This window comes from Helobdella robusta (assembly GCF_000326865.2).
Source record: "Helobdella robusta unplaced genomic scaffold HELROscaffold_72, whole genome shotgun sequence".
NCBI classification, from domain to species: Eukaryota; Metazoa; Annelida; class Clitellata; order Rhynchobdellida; family Glossiphoniidae; genus Helobdella; species Helobdella robusta.
The window spans coordinates 562,942-581,549 of record NW_008705409.1 but is presented as its reverse complement, the minus strand read 5'-3'; the positions used below and the strand labels follow the sequence as shown (position 1 = coordinate 581,549).

General features: G+C 34.5%; 3 protein-coding genes across 3 annotated transcripts in view; 2 read left to right on the top strand and 1 right to left on the bottom strand.

The window, feature by feature from the left end:
• The window catches only part of HELRODRAFT_181562 (hypothetical protein), a gene marked incomplete at both ends in the record, with an annotated part of 2,536 nt that extends 403 nt beyond the window's left edge, over positions 1–2,133 (bottom strand). The window contains 5 exons of the mRNA XM_009031348.1: positions 241–306; positions 590–679; positions 1,249–1,455; positions 1,597–1,902; positions 2,090–2,133. Of these exons, the coding sequence (XP_009029596.1) occupies positions 241–306; positions 590–679; positions 1,249–1,455; positions 1,597–1,902; positions 2,090–2,133 (713 nt within the window). The remainder of the gene's footprint in view (positions 1–240; positions 307–589; positions 680–1,248; positions 1,456–1,596; positions 1,903–2,089) is intronic.
• Positions 2,134–7,315: 5,182 nt separating this feature from the next.
• HELRODRAFT_157956 (hypothetical protein) lies at positions 7,316–9,476 on the top strand (the record flags this gene model as incomplete). Its single annotated transcript, XM_009031347.1, has 10 exons — positions 7,316–7,382; positions 7,474–7,587; positions 7,704–7,858; positions 7,953–8,049; positions 8,173–8,253; positions 8,339–8,458; positions 8,722–8,786; positions 9,009–9,096; positions 9,213–9,283; positions 9,402–9,476. 10 exons carry the CDS (start codon positions 7,316–7,318, stop codon positions 9,474–9,476), a joined length of 933 nt encoding a protein of 310 aa, XP_009029595.1.
• Positions 9,477–9,857: 381 nt separating this feature from the next.
• Positions 9,858–14,874, top strand: HELRODRAFT_115984 (hypothetical protein). The gene is made up of 11 exons (XM_009031346.1): positions 9,858–10,019; positions 10,373–10,440; positions 10,659–10,751; positions 10,834–10,977; positions 11,142–11,198; positions 11,421–11,574; positions 11,817–11,961; positions 12,106–12,463; positions 12,487–13,020; positions 13,250–13,379; positions 13,676–14,874. The coding sequence occupies exons 1-8, from the start codon at positions 9,935–9,937 to the stop codon at positions 12,278–12,280; spliced, it is 921 nt and encodes a 306-aa protein (XP_009029594.1). The 5' UTR covers positions 9,858–9,934; the 3' UTR covers positions 12,281–12,463; positions 12,487–13,020; positions 13,250–13,379; positions 13,676–14,874.
• Positions 14,875–18,608: the final 3,734 nt, after the last annotated feature.

Sequence of the window (18,608 nt, the reverse complement as noted above, 5' to 3'; positions counted from 1 at the left end):
ATTCATTCATTCATTAATTCATTCATTCATTCATTCATTCATTCATTCATTCATTCATTAATTCATTCATTCATTCATTCATTCATTCTTTCATTCTTTCATTCATTCATTCATTCATTCATTCATTCATTCATTCATTCATTCATTCATTCATTCATTCATTCATTCATTCATTCATTCATTCATTCATTCATTCATTCATTCAATCATGCAAAAATGATTCTTACGAAATCTGCTCACAGCCCGTGTTGGTGACGAATGTCATTCAGACTTCGGGCAAGATCCTTCGCTTGGATGTGGTACTGCCTGTAAAAAAAATGTTAACAAAACCTCTCACTGATTAATTAGAGTGAATTGCACTCTCGCCAGGCTGCTTGGAGTGAACAGCGCGCACAAACATCGTGCATGAATGGATACGTGCTAAGTGGCGCGAACGATAGGCAAGCATCTTTTGGCCTATGATGGAATCAAGCCCGGTCAGTGCATGCACTGCAAAACAGCACCAGGCGACAGTAACCACTAGGCCATCAAAATGTCCACAAAAAAGATTTTCAAGTAAGTTGTTTAAATATTTTCATTCGATGATAACCTTCGCATACCGGCCATGATCCTCCATTTGTCCTTGATCTGGCCGGCCGTTCTATTCGGAAGGATGTCCGAATCCGCTATCTCCCTCCACCTATTTTTTTTTATTATTCTTCAAAAAATTAAAATCGGACCGACGCAGAAACTGTAACATTATTACAATATTTTCATTCATTTATTCGTTCCTTCCTTCCTTCATTCATTCATCCATCCATCCATCCATTCATACCTCCCGATTCCATAAATTTCAATTCCCTGAAGGAGATTTCGCTCTTCATCCTTCGTCCAGGGGACTTTGTATGAAGGCGCACGTAGGGGTAGAGCTGCGGCACCATAGGGGGCTACTAAATGAATAATTTATAATTATTATTACACACACATACACACACACACACACACACACACACATATATATATATATATATATATATATATATATATATACACCACACACACACATACACACACACACTACACAAACACAACTTTCAAAAATAAATCCAACGCCTATACTTTGATCTAGATCATCAAGATCATTGAGACTAGCGGATCTTCGCTGTAAAAAAAAATGGAAAAATGCCATTAAGAATGGAAACTAAAGAATTAATATCGGTTAATATTTTTAATAATGTTGACATTAAAAAGAAAAAATGTTTTATTAACTCTGGCAGGCCGTGGCTGGACAGGGGCAACTTGGCAGGGGAGTGCTTGGGGCTGGAAAACATCCTCGTCGTTTTCATCTCCGACGTGTCTTGGTTGTTGATGTTGTAGTTGTTGTTGTTGTTGCTGTTGTTGTTGTTGCTGTTGTTGTTGTTGTTGCTGTTGTTGATGTTGTTGTTGTAGTTGCTGTGGTTGTTGTAGTTGATGTTGCTGTAGTTGTTGTTGTTGTTGTTGGGGTTGTTGTAGCAGTTGTTGTTGTTCTTGTAGTTGTAGTTGTAGTAGTAGTACTAGTAGTTGTTGTTGTTGTGGTGGTAGTTGTTGTTGTTGTTGTTGTTGTTGTAGTAGTAGTACTAGTAGTTGTTGTTGTTGTTGTGGTAGTTGTTGTTGTGGTAGTTGTTGTTGTGGTTGTTGTTGTGGTTGTTGTTGTGGTTGTTGTTGTGGTTGTTGTGGTTGTGGTTGTTGTGGTTGTTGTTGTTGTGGTTGTTGTTGTTGTGGTTGTTGTTGTTGTTGTTGTGGTAGTTGTTGTTGTGGTAGTTGTTGTTGTGGTTGTTGTTGTTGTTGTGGTAGTTGTTGTTGTGGTTGTTGTTGTTGTGGTTGTTGTTGTTGTGGTAGTTGTTGTTGTGGTTGTTGTTGTGGTTGTTGTTGTTGCTGTTGTAGCTGTTGGGTGAGGTGGACGGATACGTGCGCTTTAACATCCAAACTAAATTTAATTTAATACTATAAACGCTAATAATAATATTTCATAATTTTATATCATTATTTTAAAATTATTATTATTATTATTATTCAAATATTTTCATTTAAAATAAATTATATAAAATTAATTAAATAAATTTAAACTAACTCGTTGGCCACATTTGGGTTGTTGCTGTTATGGTTATTTGCCATGACGCTGAAAAATTAATAATAATATTATTAATATTACTATTATTATTATTATTATTATTATTATTGTTGTTGTTATTATTGTTATTATTATTATTATTATTTCTGGCTAAGACAAAAACAATGACAACGTTTGAAGAAATGAGTGAAGCCGTTACAAGAACAATAAACCAATATAATAAATGCAGTTAAAACAATTAAAAAATTATTATTATTATTATTGCTATTATTATTATTATTATTATTATTATTATTATTATTATTATTATTATTATTATTATTATTATTGTTATCCCTAGTTAATAGAGCAAAAACGACAGAGTTTGAAAAGATAAGCCTTTAGCAGAGCAATAAATCAATATAATAATTACATACACTTCTAACAACAAGTTTCATAGAAGAAAAGAGGCAGAACACGACAAATTACAGTGGAATGAACTAAATTCAAGTTAAATAATATCGTACAACTGCACAACAACCCAGCAACAGATTGTACGCCAGTAACACTACAAGTATTTTTTACGAAATTAATTTTCTTTTTACACAATCTAACCTGCTGACCGGTTTGTATTCGCGAGTCAGATTATGATAAAAATAATTATTTCGTATTTTATGTTAGCATTCTAGTTGGCTTTTGTTCGAATTTACCAAACGGATTGGCAAAAAGTTTTTAAACTGTTAACTGATAGTTCAAAACAGCCATATTATTTGTGTGTAAATCTTAATACTTGGAAATAATAAATCATTAGTAAACTTTACTATTTTAATGTATATTTTCTTAAAAACCAAAAACAAGAATAACTTATTTGAGATCAAACATATCTGGAAATAAACTGATGGATTTGTCAGTTTTATTAATAGAAAATGATAAAGTTTTTTGTTATATACCTTATGACGAAATAATTTTGTAATATATATCTTATGACGAAATAATTTATAGATTTTCCGAAATGAAAGGCGAATAATAATAAAATCCTTAATGTAGCTAGCCTTCTATTGAATGGAAGTGCTTCATTTTGTATTACCAACACTCTATTGTACAAGAAATTTGAAATAAGAGAGTTTCATGTCGTATTGATACTATTTTTCATTATAAACTATAAAGTTTTTAATGTAAGTGTGTGTTTGTGTTCACTGTTCATGTACAAGTCATTAAACTATGGTGTACAATTCAAATCACATAATTTTTAATAATATTAAGTAATATTAACATCATATCAAATATAGATCAATGATAGTTATATATCAAAATAGATATTATCGATATTTTTTAATTAAATTGAAACGAATAACCACAAAGCTTAACCACAAAGATTGTTAACTATTTAAAGTTTTCGTCAAGAATCTATTATTGTTCACTATTGCTATCAAATAATAAATTACAAGGTTTAAAGTGGTTCCTTAGAATAGCATCTGTGTAAGAACCAGTAGACAAGCATCTGAGTCGGCATAACTGAAATTAGCTGAACCATGCGGGCTATTCACGCTTTGATAAGAACAGCCATTGAAACAATCTCCTTTCCTAAGGACAAGTCTGAAGCACAATTGAATGATGATAGATCGTTCTCACCACATTCTGGGCAAGAAGAGAGGAAGATGGATGGTTCAGTATTGTAAATTCAAATAATAACATTTTAATACTTTAAAAAATTAATAGTGATCGAGAAAAAGTTTCGATACAAATAAGGGAGAAAACATTATATCAATTATTTTCAATTTCTAATTTTTGAAATGATCATACTCATTAGAGAACCATTTGACATAAAAAAGAACCTCAAATCTCAACCTGTTATCAGCCGATATCGTTAATTGGTGCATCTCCTCCAAGCCCAACCAGAGGTTTTTGTAGTAAGTTCCATATCCTGAGTAAATTATTGTTGAAATTTATAACAATTTACTGATAAGAATTAATTTTAAAACTTCACCTCACCTTATATGCATTTCAATCTTCTGCCGACCGACAATCCATTGACAGACGTGACAGGGGTTGAGTTAGCAAACGTTAAAATGATCAACAGCAGCACTGTAAACCAGAAATAATTTCCAAACATTACAATGATGTAAATTACTTCATCTGGAATTATTGTATGTAAAAACTTTGAGGATCAGACAGACGGACAACTGCCTGTCAGCAATGAGACACGTGCAGAGAGCAAGCACAAAGATTGCTGATGCCAGATAGGGAGTTGGAGCTAGAGTAAAACAATCCACCACTGAAGGTGAATGGAAGGTTGCAGGATTTGCCCAGGGTCAAAGGTAATTAAGGGCTTTCATAAAACCAATTTGATAATTTCTATAAAATAACAGTTAGCCGTCGGATTCGTTCATTCGTTAATCACATTTCTTAAAAATTTTACTAACATGATGCTCGCAAGGGAGCAGATTCCTGCAATGATAATTTGATCGATTAGAATATAGTATGTAAGTTTTCATAAAATTTTTTAAAAACTTCACAAACTAACCAGGAAATCTTCGCAATGGGTTTTATTCAGAGCCACTGCCTTCGCATTTACTTTCGCTGGTGAGTTGAAACAGTTAGTTGGATGGCCAGCATTGTTCGATACGTAATTGGATGCCCAGCAAGGGGTGTTGTTAGCAGGCCCTTGAACGCACCCACATCGCTTTCAAATGTATGCATATAATACATGTGTATAAATAGGTCGTCAAAACAATGGAGTTCTTTCTAAGATTTATCGATCAAAACATTAAAAAAATGAATTTTAAGCGTCTGTTTATTTTTTTATTTTATTTAGCATCGATCATTGTTTGTCAACAGGAAACTGGCGATTGGAGTGATATAAAGATTGAAGGAAAAATTGTCGAAAATCCTCACAGTACAGCTGATGCGGATCTGCTGTTGGATCAGGTGGTCAGGTGGGCAGTTGAACAGTTGCAATCAAGAGATAATTCAGGAAGGACGCTCACCATTCAAAAAATTCTATCAGCTAGAAAACAGGTTCCTTCTTCTCTTATGTTTGTACTGTTTTTTACCACTTACTGCTTTTTGTTTTTAGTAGGTATGTTGTGTATTCATGTGTGATGTGTGAGAAATTGAGTGTGTGCATGTGTATGTTTGTTTGTTTTTTACTGCTTCTTACTGCTTTTAATTGACTCATTGTCAGTACTCTTTTTAATTCAGTCAAATCTGTTTCATTTTATTTTATTTATTGTTTATTCAATGTCAATCTCAAGTCATATGACTCATATGATGAGATCATGTCGTTGAAAGTTTTGATTAGTAAATCAATAACGATCATTTTTTATTTATTATTATTATATTTTCAAATAACTGTTTAAACTTAAAAAAATTATGAGCTATTCATGTATACTATGATTTTGATAATATAACATAATAATAAATAATTAATAATGTGAATTATGAAGGTGGTGTTGGGAGTGAATTATGAAGTGCTGCTCCACATTGGCAGAACAAACTGCATGAACAACCCTTCCCTCCACCATGATCTCTCCAGCTGCTTCATTGAAAAGGTTCTTATTAGTGGAAGTTTTCGGTAAAATGTGAGATAGGTACTCCTATGGTATCGTCTATGTTTACAAACAATCATAATGTACTTTTCATAAATTAATTCCGCCCATTTTGAATTATCTAGCGCTTGATTATTTATTTATATCAAATTGAAAACAATTTAATACAAGTTTATTCTTAGGTAAGTAATTTAATACAAGTTAATTCTTAGGTAAGTTTTTTAGATCATTACTTGTCAAATATCAATGGCTTACTCAAAATGGGTGGAGTTAATTTATTAAAGGTACATTATGATTGTTTGTAAACATGGACGATACCATAGGAGTACCTATCTCACGTTTTGCCGAAGTTTGCTTTTCAACATTTTAAATAATTGAATTCATTATTTTTCATAATTTTTGTTGAACTTTTGACCTGTTACCTAATATAAGCTATAGATATGGGTATGTATTTATGTGTGAGAAAATGAGTGTTTGCTGTGCATATATGTTTGTTTGCTTTTTTATGTGTGTGTGTGTGTGTGTGTGTGTATATTTAGACAGAGGAATGCAAACTGTTAATCAATCATGTGCCCTGGTTGAATACAACTGATTTGTTAGAACATCATTGCCGAAATTTCCAATCGTCATCGTCATCGTCGTTGTTTGGTGGAGTAAATGATATGAATGATGCTTATAAAGAAGAGTTGATTGGATTGTTGAAATTTGTGGAGGGATACTTCAACCTCAGATCTAGTGGATTCTATGTGACTTCTGTTGAAAAAGTGCTGTCTGCAAACAAACAGGTCAGTGTTGTTTTTGTTATATTGTTGTAATGCTATGATTTTGTTGTGCTGTTGATGTGATGTTATAATGTTATTATGTTTCAGTTGGTAGCTGGGACTTTGTACAAGCTGAAGGTCCAGGTGAAATTGAATTGCCTGCATGATAAGCAACAACATCACTGCCTTCACAAGCATGAAGTATCCATTATTATTTCCCTCCTAATTATAAGGATTATCATTTCTAATATTTTCTACATACATACGCACATACGTACATACATACCTACCTACATACATTTACATACATACATTCACACACACAAACACATACATACATACATACATTCACAAACACAAACACATACATACATACATACATACATACATACATACATACATACATACATACATACATACATACATACATACATACATACATACAGACATACATACATACATACATACATACATACATACATACAATAATTGGTATCAGCTGACAAACAGATTTATTAATTTCATTCAAAACTCTAATATCACTCAACGACATTAATTTTTCACCATAGATAGCAACTTGCACTATAGATATATCATCCAAACCCTGGTTGAGCCCGGCAACAACTGTTAATAATTTCAAATGTGAAAACTTCACTACCCTCACTAACAACAACAACAACAACAACGACAAACAAAACACAAAGTTGTATTTTTACAGTAAGAATGATCAGGTATGTATCTATCTCTTCGATGTTTTTGTCAGAGTATGGATACTATCATTCATGATAATCACATTCATCCACAGTATCATTATACTTATAAACTCATGATATCATTATACCGTTACTTAATTAATATGAGATATCATTAGACCGGTGCTTATAAATACGCATGTGCATTTACAATGATAGAAGGTCGATGTAGATAGGCTGATGAAGATGAACGCCCAACATGCATTTAATATCTTCAAGAGCAAATATAACAGGAGATATGACACCAGTGAAGGTTAATTTTGATAATGATTGTCTATGATGATTGGGATTGAAATTGAAGCATCGTTTCTCATGTTGTTGTCTCTGTGCTTTTATTTTGGCAGAAGAGGAGAAAAGATTGCAAATCTTTCAAGATAACATAAAATTAATGAAATTCTACCAATCACACGATGCTGGTTCTGCTGTCTATGGAGCCTCTCCATTCTCTGATCTCACTGGTACCAACTCATTTTTTAATGCTAATTTATGTTAATTTATTTTCAACTCATTAGAACTTTTTATGTTTGAGTTGATTTTATAAAATGTTGTCATTTTATAAAATGCTATTTATCAGAAAAAGAATTTCGTGAAAAATATTTGAGTAAAGAATGGAAACTGAACACAGCTGAGGACACCTCTTCCTCCTCTTCTCTGATTGGTGGACAGGTGGACCCACCCCCTCAATTTGATTGGAGGGAACATGGAGCTGTCACGCCTGTCAAAAATCAAGTTTGTGATTGGTTGGCTGTGGTTCATTATTGTTCGATCTGTATGAAGCCGTTGTTGATGATGATGATGGTGGTAGTTATGATAATGATGACAGGGGATGTGTGGTTCGTGTTGGGCGTTCTCGGTGACGGGGAACATCGAAGGACAGTGGTCCATTAAAAAGAAGAAGCTCTTGTCACTATCCGAACAACGTGACTATATTTCATCATCTTCATTATTTAAATTCTTTTTGCTAAGATAATTATTACAATGGAGTAAAAATATTAATAGTAATCAATAATTGTCGTTTTAATTGTAATATTTAATGACGGAAGAACTGGTGGATTGTGACAAATTGGATGAGGGATGCAACGGCGGCCTGCCCAGTCTGGCCTATTTGGAGATCATGAGAATGGGTGAGTGAATGTGGTGATGCTGATGGTAGATGGGGCAATGAGACAACGTGAAAAATTGATTAAATGAACAAATTCTGTGATGTAGGTGGGTTGGAGTCGGAAAAAGATTATCCGTACAGCGGTAAAGATGGTCCCTGCAAGCTGGACGTCAGCAAGCAAGCCATCTACATCAACTCGTCACTCAATATTTCCAAAGATGAGAGAGGTTGTCTTGCATCTTTTTTATTCTCTTTGTCTTTCTTTCTTTCTTTCTTTCTTTCTTTCTTGTTTTTCTCGTTTTTTCTGCTTTGAAAAAGGATTTGTAAATCTGTTGTTTTGTCATTTTATGTCTAAAGAATAGATTCTGTTATTTGATTGGTTAATGTTTATAGGCTGTCGTTTGACCGTTTTTATAAGCCATTATTTGATTGGTTGATGCTTCTGTCGTTTGGTTGAAGATAAGGTAATATATTAGATATATGTATAAAGAGATGCAGGCATGGTTGTTCAAGAATGGACCTCTCTCGATTGGAATCAACGCCATGTTCATGCAGGTGGGTGCTTGCTGTCTCATGTCATCTCATGCTACTCCATCATAAACTAATTTCATTCCACTACTGACATTTGATGTTGTTCATATTTTATTGCGTCTTCAATTAATGTTCCTATAATTTTTTAATTCTAAAAAACACGATTGTCAGATGATCGTTTTTAATTTTGTTCAAGTCATCTTTAATAGATTTCTTTTTAAAATTTATATAATTTTACCGTTATAGTTTTATTTGGGTGGCATATCACATCCCTGGCATCTCCTCTGCCCTGCTGTACTCGACCACGGGGTTCTAATCGTCGGCTATGCTGTCAGTTAGTATCTTCTTGTTGGTGGTGGTTGGGGTTGTGGTCGTCTGTGTAGTGATGATGGTAGAGGGGATGATGTTAGATATGCTCGAAATGAACTTTAAAATTGAAATTTTCAACAGAAAAAGGTTTCTTTCGAGATACGCCGTATTGGATTGTGAAAAACAGTTGGGGAGAGAGATGGGGAGAGAAGGTAATGAAGAAAATTGTGATGATGACGACGATATTTATTAAGATGACTTCAAATATAATGAACGCGACAATGACTTTGTAATTTGTTTGAATAGTGCATTACATACACATTCTTACAGGGCTACTATTTGGTCTACAGAGGTGACGGTACGTGCGGACTGAATGAACTTGTCTCGAGTGCTGTCGTACTGTGAGGCCTGATGTCATTTTGACGTCACGATGGTGTCAGGAAGATGATGCTAACGGGGTTGAAGATTTATATGATAAATGTTTAAGGTTATCGATGAAAACAATGACAACTAGAAATAAATATACTCATTTCGTTTTATTTTATATTTTCGTGCGAGACATTGACGTTCGAACCGCTCTATCAGTTCGTAATTATGTTTGATATTTCATTGCTTTTTAAAGATTCTATGTTTCAATAATAATTAATTGGTTTTATTCGTCGTTTGTCTGTGTGAGTAGTTTGAGTGTCTTGTTTCGGAAATTTTCTTGCGTTTTCGATCTTCACGCTAGGTGGCCAAAAATTTTTTATAGCTATTTTTCCAAAAATTTAGTACCGAAAAGACTCATTTTTTTTATATAGTTATCTTTGGTATATAAATTGGAATCTGTTTGGATTTTTTTGAACTCCAGTTTTGCTTTCAAAATGCCGAAAAAATGTGAACATCTGAATAAAGAAATATTCAATTGTTTAATGAAAAGTATCAACACCATCCTGCTCGATTGCGATGGTCTGTCCTCACTCCGATCTCTTATTATTTAGTTTTGTTGCCTGCACGCCTTGCTCACCATCATTCCATTAGCTTTTCTTTTTTAAATTTAATTAAAAAAATCTTTCTTAGATTTCTTCATCTTCAATTATAAAATTTTTCATTTTAGATGTAATTATTAAATATATAATCTGGCAAACCGATCATTACGACTAACTGCTACAAAACCTACTAACATATCAAACTCTAGTAACTTAGTGCTATATAACTGTATAACAAAACTAAATTAATTATTAAAAGCTTAATCTAATATTAAAAGCTATTAAATCTAATTTGACAAATTAAATTCAATGATTAAAAAAATCAAACTGTAGGTGTCTTATACAGAGGAAACTGCATGGTCCCAGGAGTTGATGCTGTCCTTAATAAACTTAAATCAATGGTTGGCCAAGTTATTTTAAATTTAATTGATTTAAATATTTTGATTATAATGATACAGGATTCCACTTGTTTATAGTGTAAAATTATCTTTTTAAAAATATGTATTGTATTAATAATTAATGCCTTCATTTGATATTGGTTGATATTGAATACATTGTTTATTGATTCTACAACATGTTGTGTATATTGTTATGGGTTATGGTATATATATATTTTCAGGGAAAGAGATTATTTTATGTTACTAACAACAGTTCAAAAACTAGAATTCAGTTTTCAAAGAAGTTGGCTTCATTTGGTTTTCCTGTATGCGAGGTATTTTAATTTTACACTCAACATTATTATTGATAATTTATTTAGTTCTCATGTTTCTATCTCATTGAATGTTTTTTCCTAGAATAATGTGATTAGTTCAAGTTACTCAACAGCCATGTACCTACGAAGTAAATTGAATTTGAATAAAGATCATGTTTTCTGCATTGGATCAGATAATTTAGTTACGGAGCTCAAACAAGCTTGCTTAAAAGTTGTCACCCCAGAAGTTTGTTTTGGAATTGTTCCCATCAACAAATTGTTCAAATTATTAGTGATTTCTTGTGGTTGTTCCTAATGGACTTTTTATTTATTGTTCATACTTTTTTTAAGCAATGCAATTTATGAGATTTATTTCAGTCACATTGTTATGAATACCTTCAAACATTCAAGATCCCAGAAGGTGTTGGAGGAGTTGAGAAAGCATTGAACTACAAACTTCATCCAGATGTTTGTTCATTCACTTCACTACATTCCCATTTGTTATTATTCAAACATTGAATTTAAAAAGTTCAAGCACCAGCTCTGTTTATGTTTCTGTACCATCAAACTGATGAGGAATTAATATCGGTGCCAATGATTTAAATAATAATTTTAGTAATAAGATTTTCAATTCTAATTTATTAATTACTAATTTCTTTTTTGGTCATTTCTTTCTTGAAAATTCAATAGGTGGCTTGTGTTCTGATTGCCAACGATGAAAATCTCACCTACTTAAAAGTAGCAGAAGGCATGAGGTACTTGCTGTCCAAAGACCATGAATGCATTTTCGTTGCGACTAATTCAGATTCATCATATCCAGTTGGCGTTGACATTTTACTTCCTGGTGACTTTTTTCTATTTTGCTAACATTCAACAGAGAGTTGACTGCGTTAAGCGTTGTCTTCTGTTTGGCAAATGATGATGGTTGTGTTGACTGATGATGAATTTTTTACAATTATCACTCCCGTTTGCAATAAACGAGTGTTTGAACTGTATAACATCCATAAGTAAACCGGTAGCTTCAACGACATCATAGAGATTTGTAATGATGTTTACGTCATTTGAAATGTTAAAATTCTGAATCAGGGGCAGGTTCTTGTGTGAAGATGTTGGAGACAGCAGTCGGCCGAAACGTCGATGTGACCTGTGGCAAACCAAATGTTACTATGCTGAAAGCCGTGCAAGATGAATTCGAAATTGAATCAGACAAAACTTTGATGGTCGGGGATCGGTTAGTCATTAGTGCATGCAGGAAGAAGTATTTTTCATTAAAATTAATGTATAGATCATTTAAAATTTTATTGATCTCTTTGCTGATCACAACGACTCCTTTCAAAATGTTTCATACTGAATGGACAAATGATTGAATGCACAGGCTAGACACGGACATCGAGTTTGCAAGCCATTGCTCTTTGAGGTCGCTGCTCGTTTTAACAGGATGTGCCAACTCAGGTGATGTCACTAGAATTCAAAATGGAGATGTGCCTGACACATCGGTCCCCAATTATTATACAGAATCCTTGGCAGATCTCGCCAAATATTTAGTTTAATTAATCATTTAGTCAATTCATTAAGTTAGTTTGTTCATTTGTTTAAAAACTTTTTAGTATAGTTTAAAGTGTAGTATATATACTTATAGTATAGTTTAGTATAGTTTACTTTTATATTTTAGGCAATTTTTAATGATTTAAATATTTTAAAAAGTTCGTCAAATATTAGAATGTTATGAGAATATACAACAGATGTGTGTCGTTACATGGTTTTATTTAAAGATTTTATTTTACGTTTCGAGAAGTTGCAAATGATTAAAATTGTCGACTTGCATGTAGAGTTCTATTACTTAACATCAACTAGGGTATTAAAATCGTAAATTAAAATGGCATGAACAACGGACGTTGTTTAGAAAGATTTAAGGCATGTGAAGTCGTTATGTATTTAGCAGTATTTTAACGTATAATTAGGCTAGTTGCTGGTTGTGAAATCATTTAAATATTCAATCCTTATTGGATGTTAATGGTGTCCGCAATCAGCGATTGGGTGTTTGATCCTCATTGAAAGTAATGGTGAGATTCCTTATGACTGTATCCTTCGATAAGGTAAATTTGTTTCTACATATCTGAAGACTTTGATGGATGATTTTGTCCTGTTGTCGAATTTGAACCTGACGCTGCTGCTGGTGGTGAGTCGGTGTACTGTGTTTCAACGCTGTTGTTACCGGCGAGGAGCAAAAAGGAGATGACGAAGGAGGAAAGGAAAGTGATTTGCTCAGTCTGTCTATGTTCCACCATCTGTATGTGCGGTTGTGGGTATGTCGTTAGAACAAGCTTTAATTAACTTCAAATGGTTTATAAAATAAATTCATATCTATCTTTGTCACCAACGAAAATTATTAAGTTATAATCGTGATGAGATGTATGTTTGTGCATCCACACATTATTTGTTGGTTTACTGCCTTGCATTTGGAGAAGAGCAATCAACCAACCAACTGGCTAACCATTCGCCAACCAACTAACCAACCTCATCCTCTCGAGCTCGGAGTACCTGAGGACGTTAGAGTGCCACTGTTGAACGAATGGGTACGGAGAGAGGAGGTACTGCATGTCCTCCAGTGCTCTGAACGCATCCAGGTCGCTCTGTGTGGGGACGTCTCTGGATGCATGGATGGACGGGTGGGTGAATGAATAGAGGGGGGATGATGAATGGATAGAGAAAAGATGGATGGATGATTGATTGAATGATGGATGGAAGATGAACATACAAATATAAATAACTTAAGGCAGCGATAAAATTTATAAAATTGACAGATGAATGAATGGATGGGTGAATAAACAAAAAACTACTACAGTCATCAACTTATCGAAAAAAGAGTTGACTACTAGTTGTTAACTGTTTGGAAGTAAAATAGTTATCAAGTTTTCTCCCAACTACTGAAATCTAAACCTAACCCGTAAATGAAGACGTCGGTAGCTTGGTTCGTAGGTGGTTGTGTGATTGACTGGCCCTTTTTCATTCTGTTAAAATATGCGTCGTCGTCTGAATCGCTCTGTAGTTCATTGACTGCGTCACAGTAGACCTCATCATCACCACCATCTTCATCAGGGGTGTGGTAAGCTTCGTCATCATCGTCTTTTTCATCATCATCTTTTTCATTCACGAAACCACCATCAGGGTTAACAATATTGTTCTCTTTCTTTTTATTCATTCGTGATTCAATCAGTGGGCTGATTATTTGTGAACTGGTTACAACTTCTCTTTCTTTCTTGCCCTGAAACAAACCGTTGATGTAGAAACTACTGTTGTTACTTTTACTGATTCTACTACTACTACCTACATTACCACCACCATCACCGTCATCATTTTCTCTCTTGTTCTCATCCCCAACTTCTTTCTCATCACCACTTTCAGTCTCATCAACAACTTCTTCACTGTCCTCGCTGATGTAAGTGCTGCTGCATTCCTCATTCCTATGAACTTTTCCGCTTGAGTGATCTGTATAATTTTGTTTTTCTAGATCCTCTGCAGAAATAGCGAATTTTTTATCTACGCCACTCAATGAATTCTTGCCTCGATCATCCTTGGTGCTAGATGGAATTTTGTCTTTACTATCTTTGCTCTCAGATAAATTGTTATCTGCAGTGAGTGTGGCTGAAAATTTATCATGACCAGCTTCAATTTCATTTGAAATCCTGTCTTGAGACACTTCACTTGGAACTTTATCTCGAAGGCCTGTTGATGTGATGATGCCTTCCTCCTCATTATCTCTGGCTGCAGGTGGATGTTTCATTTGTTTGTCTGCAGTTTCACTGTTGTCTCTCTCTTCATTACTCGTGCCTGCAGATGAGTATTCAGCTGCATCACCATCTCTACTTGCATCGTTTTTAACATGTCCATTTGAAGCCATCATTGGATTCCTAACTGGACCTTCACTGGTTGACGATGCTTCATGCTTGTCTTGGAAGTCTCTCGTTGAAATATTCTCCGCTCCACCAGTTCTTTCATTCAAAAGTTTGCTTGTAGATTTTTTCTCATGGCCACTGTGGTTGCTATCGTTACTTTTAAGGAGTGTACTGCTGTTACTTTTGTCCTTCTCTTCCTCAACATCGCCATTACAATGGCTACCAGCACTTTCATGTGAAACATCTTCGTCGCCGGCACAATTTACACTGGCACCATTCGTCGTTTCACGAACAGCAGCGCCATCATCACTTGTTTCTTGTTTGCTTGTTGAGCATTTGGAACTGCCAGCTGAAATCTTTTTCTTCTGTGCATATCTGCAAGTGGATAAATGGTCAAGACGATTAAGCATTTTGTTTGATGGCTCAAAAAATTTCATCGAATTAATAAAAGGAATAGCAATAAAATAATATTAACAACGAAGTAATATTAACGATAACAAATACAGACATCAACAAACAACGGCAATAAAGTATTGTTTAAAACTAAAACGAACGTTATGTTGTTAGTTGTATCGCTTGAACTGTTGACAGGGGATTGAATTCTCAACTTTTCCATGGCGTTCACTAGGGAATCGTCTTTCTCGTCGTCTCCATCTTCATCTCCTTCCCTATCTTTGCTGCCATCACAAACTTTGCCATCCCTATCAACACCGCCATCATCATTACCATAGATTAATATTCGTGAATTAGTAGATAAGTAGTCATTGAAAAGTTTAAGCCCCTGGTCTGAAGTTAGATTGACGTTCAGATCCAGGAAGTCCCAATGTTCAATCCACTTCACGTCTATCTCTTTGGCTACAAGTCTGTCGTAAAATTCAAACAAATAAAATTTCAAAAACTTTGAAACAAATAAGTGAAGAATAAAATTAAAAACTGGATAACATAAAATAAAACGATATAAACAGGGACATCTCCTCACCCACCCACCCACCTACCTACCTACCTACATACTCGCTCCAGCCCCTTGCTACAATCCGTCCTCTTGATGTCTGCCAACTTTTTCTGGTTGCCATTTTTTATTTTGTTGTTTGCCACCAAAGACCTAAATGTTTCAGCCTTCCAATTGGTCAATTAAAATGTTATTATAATTAATATATAAGAATTCAACGATAGTATCTATATTAATCATGACGCTAACACAGAAGATTGCCATAGATTAAAAATGAAAAATAACCAATATTTGTAAGAATCAAACTTACCCTTCACACACACACGCGCGCGCGCGCGCGCACACATACACAGACCAAATGGGCACCAACAAACACATGAACAAAAGCAAACAACAAACACCTGTTTGAGAGACATAGGACCGGCCACTCCCCTAATCTTTCTTGGCAAATCGGTGGCCGAGAAAATAGGTAACATGACAGTTTCCTGCCAATAAGAATGTAGGGAAGAGTTGCAATCATCTTTAGACTCCTCCCTCTTGACGCTGAAGCCTTCGTTATGCATGGATGCAAATTTCGGTAAGCATGTTGCTGCCTTGCTGCTTTCAATCAATTTAATTAAAGGTTTGTTGTTTGGTGTTAAGAAAATTTTTGGAATTTTTGATTCGTTGGTTTGTTTGGTGGGTGTGCTGTAAACAGCTGGCTTGTTTGCATTCAGTGACGGGATTTGCTTGTATAGTTTGTCTGTTATTAGAGGAGTGATATGATTGGTTGGCTGTTTTGTAATAGTGCTGTTTGATTGGCCATTTGATATGTTGGGACCATATTTATAGATCGGTTTTCTGGGCTTGTAATAATCATCGACATTATTATTACAAAGATCGTCATTATCACCATCATCAAATCTCAGTGACCTCCTAGCTACTGATTGGTCAGCAGCAACGGTAGCAGCTGAAGAGGAAATTGTGGAGAAGCTGTTGGCCAACCACTGTTGCATGAAATGATTGCTGATCGTTGTTTGCATTCGTGATGTCGTTCGTAACGGTGGGGACGATGTTGGTGATGATTCGAGGTGCACATTGTTAGCAATTTCTGAAGAGTAATCTCTTGTCGGGGTGTTGGGGAATGAGATGTCCCGAAATAAGGAAGATGGTAAATTAGGACAAAATGGCAGACTGAGACACGGAGGTTCACTGTTGTCTTCCACCCTCGAAACGTAAACGTAATACTGATCTGTTGTAGATAGAAATGTGCATTACATACTATTGTTACAGGTACACATGCAAAATCATTTAAATGTGCATACATGGTCAATGATAATCAATATAAAATAGAGTTATAAACATTTCGACGTCTTCTCACCTTCAAAAATACTTTCCATCTGCTTCTTCAGATCTCTGGGGCTTTTCTTGGAAACTCTCGTGCATGCCACCTAGTGAGGAGTAATATGATTGTCGAATCTCGCCAACTTCACCCTTTATACATTAAAAGCACAGTTTGAACTGGCACAATAAAATGCATGAAGGAAGAGTGAGTATGAGTGCATTACAATTTAGTTCCACTCACATGAAATATTAATTGAAGCAGCGAAACATCCTCCAACTGGACAGCACTGAAAACAACAAAACCAGCAACAAAAACATGCAGTCAAACAAACAGCTAGAACCTGATAAGCAGTGAGGTTCTCTTTATTCCTTAGATTGCGATCGATGGAAGGAATGGTGAGCAGGTAACTGACCAATTCGACATGACCATACTTAGATGCAACATGCAGTGGGGTCTCCAGGACCTGTCAATCATTAAAGTAGGGATGTGCAGGTTTATAATTGTAGCTGTTCACATTTTTATCATACTCTAGTATTATATCTAGGGATGCACCTAAGTTCGGCCCCGGGCAAAATCCGGCTATTTTTTCGAGTGGCGAGATTTATGGCCGGATTTAAGCGTCTATCGACATTTAAAAATGTTATAAATAGAAAAAAAACTTCATTGAATTCAATTAATTTCAAGTCAATAAGTTAAAGGCTAAGCATACATGACACATAAAAACAACATCACTAATTGTGTGGTGAGCTGGACAATTTTCTTTATGCTATAACATGGGTTATGCATAAATTATAAGCTGATCTTAGTGTAAAAGAACTTGTGCACGTGTATATACTATATAATTGTATATGACGGATCATATAGCTACATAATATATAAATACATATATATATACATATAGCTATAGCTACATAAGCGCATAATTTAAGAACATTGCATGTTGAAGGTTAGGCTATTTACATGTGAAATAAAAAATTTTTTTGTACACTGGGATTTTTTTCAATAAAAAACAATCAACATTTTATAATATCATCATATCCTTTTATATCTGGTTTTCTATCATTACCTTATTGTGCATTGGAAACTCAACTATAAATAAGTATGGAAGATATACGCGCATGCATCAACACATGACACAGAGCAATATCATCTTTTATTGGTATGCACACTTCTTTGTGCCATAAGTTTTATGCATAGATTATTGACTGAGTACTTCTATCTGTATGACATGGTCAAGCAGCGGGCGCGCTTGAAAAATTCACGTGTGGATTTCATGTTTATTAGCTCTGAGCATATTTAATGATGATGTCATGTGTTTAATTATAGCACGTGCACATGAATTTCGTGTTTCGTATAAATGAAATGATGTGCGCTAATGCATATATAAATGATACTAGAACGTATTTGGCGTATCACACAGCTTAATCATATATTTTAATTAATTAACTATTTGCTTCGCGTTATTTTTTGATGATCAACATGCAGATAACCGTAAATGTGATTAATTATTGTAACCTATGTAAAATGGTAACTAAAATCCAGCCCCGGCCGGTTTTTGAATTTTAAATCCGACCAAGTCCGGCCCCGGCCGGATTTGAAAAACCTAAATCCGGTGCATCCCTAATTATATCTAATTATAAATTAAAAATTGAAGATGTATGTATGGATGGTTGAATGAATGAATGATTGATTGACCATTTTAATTAATG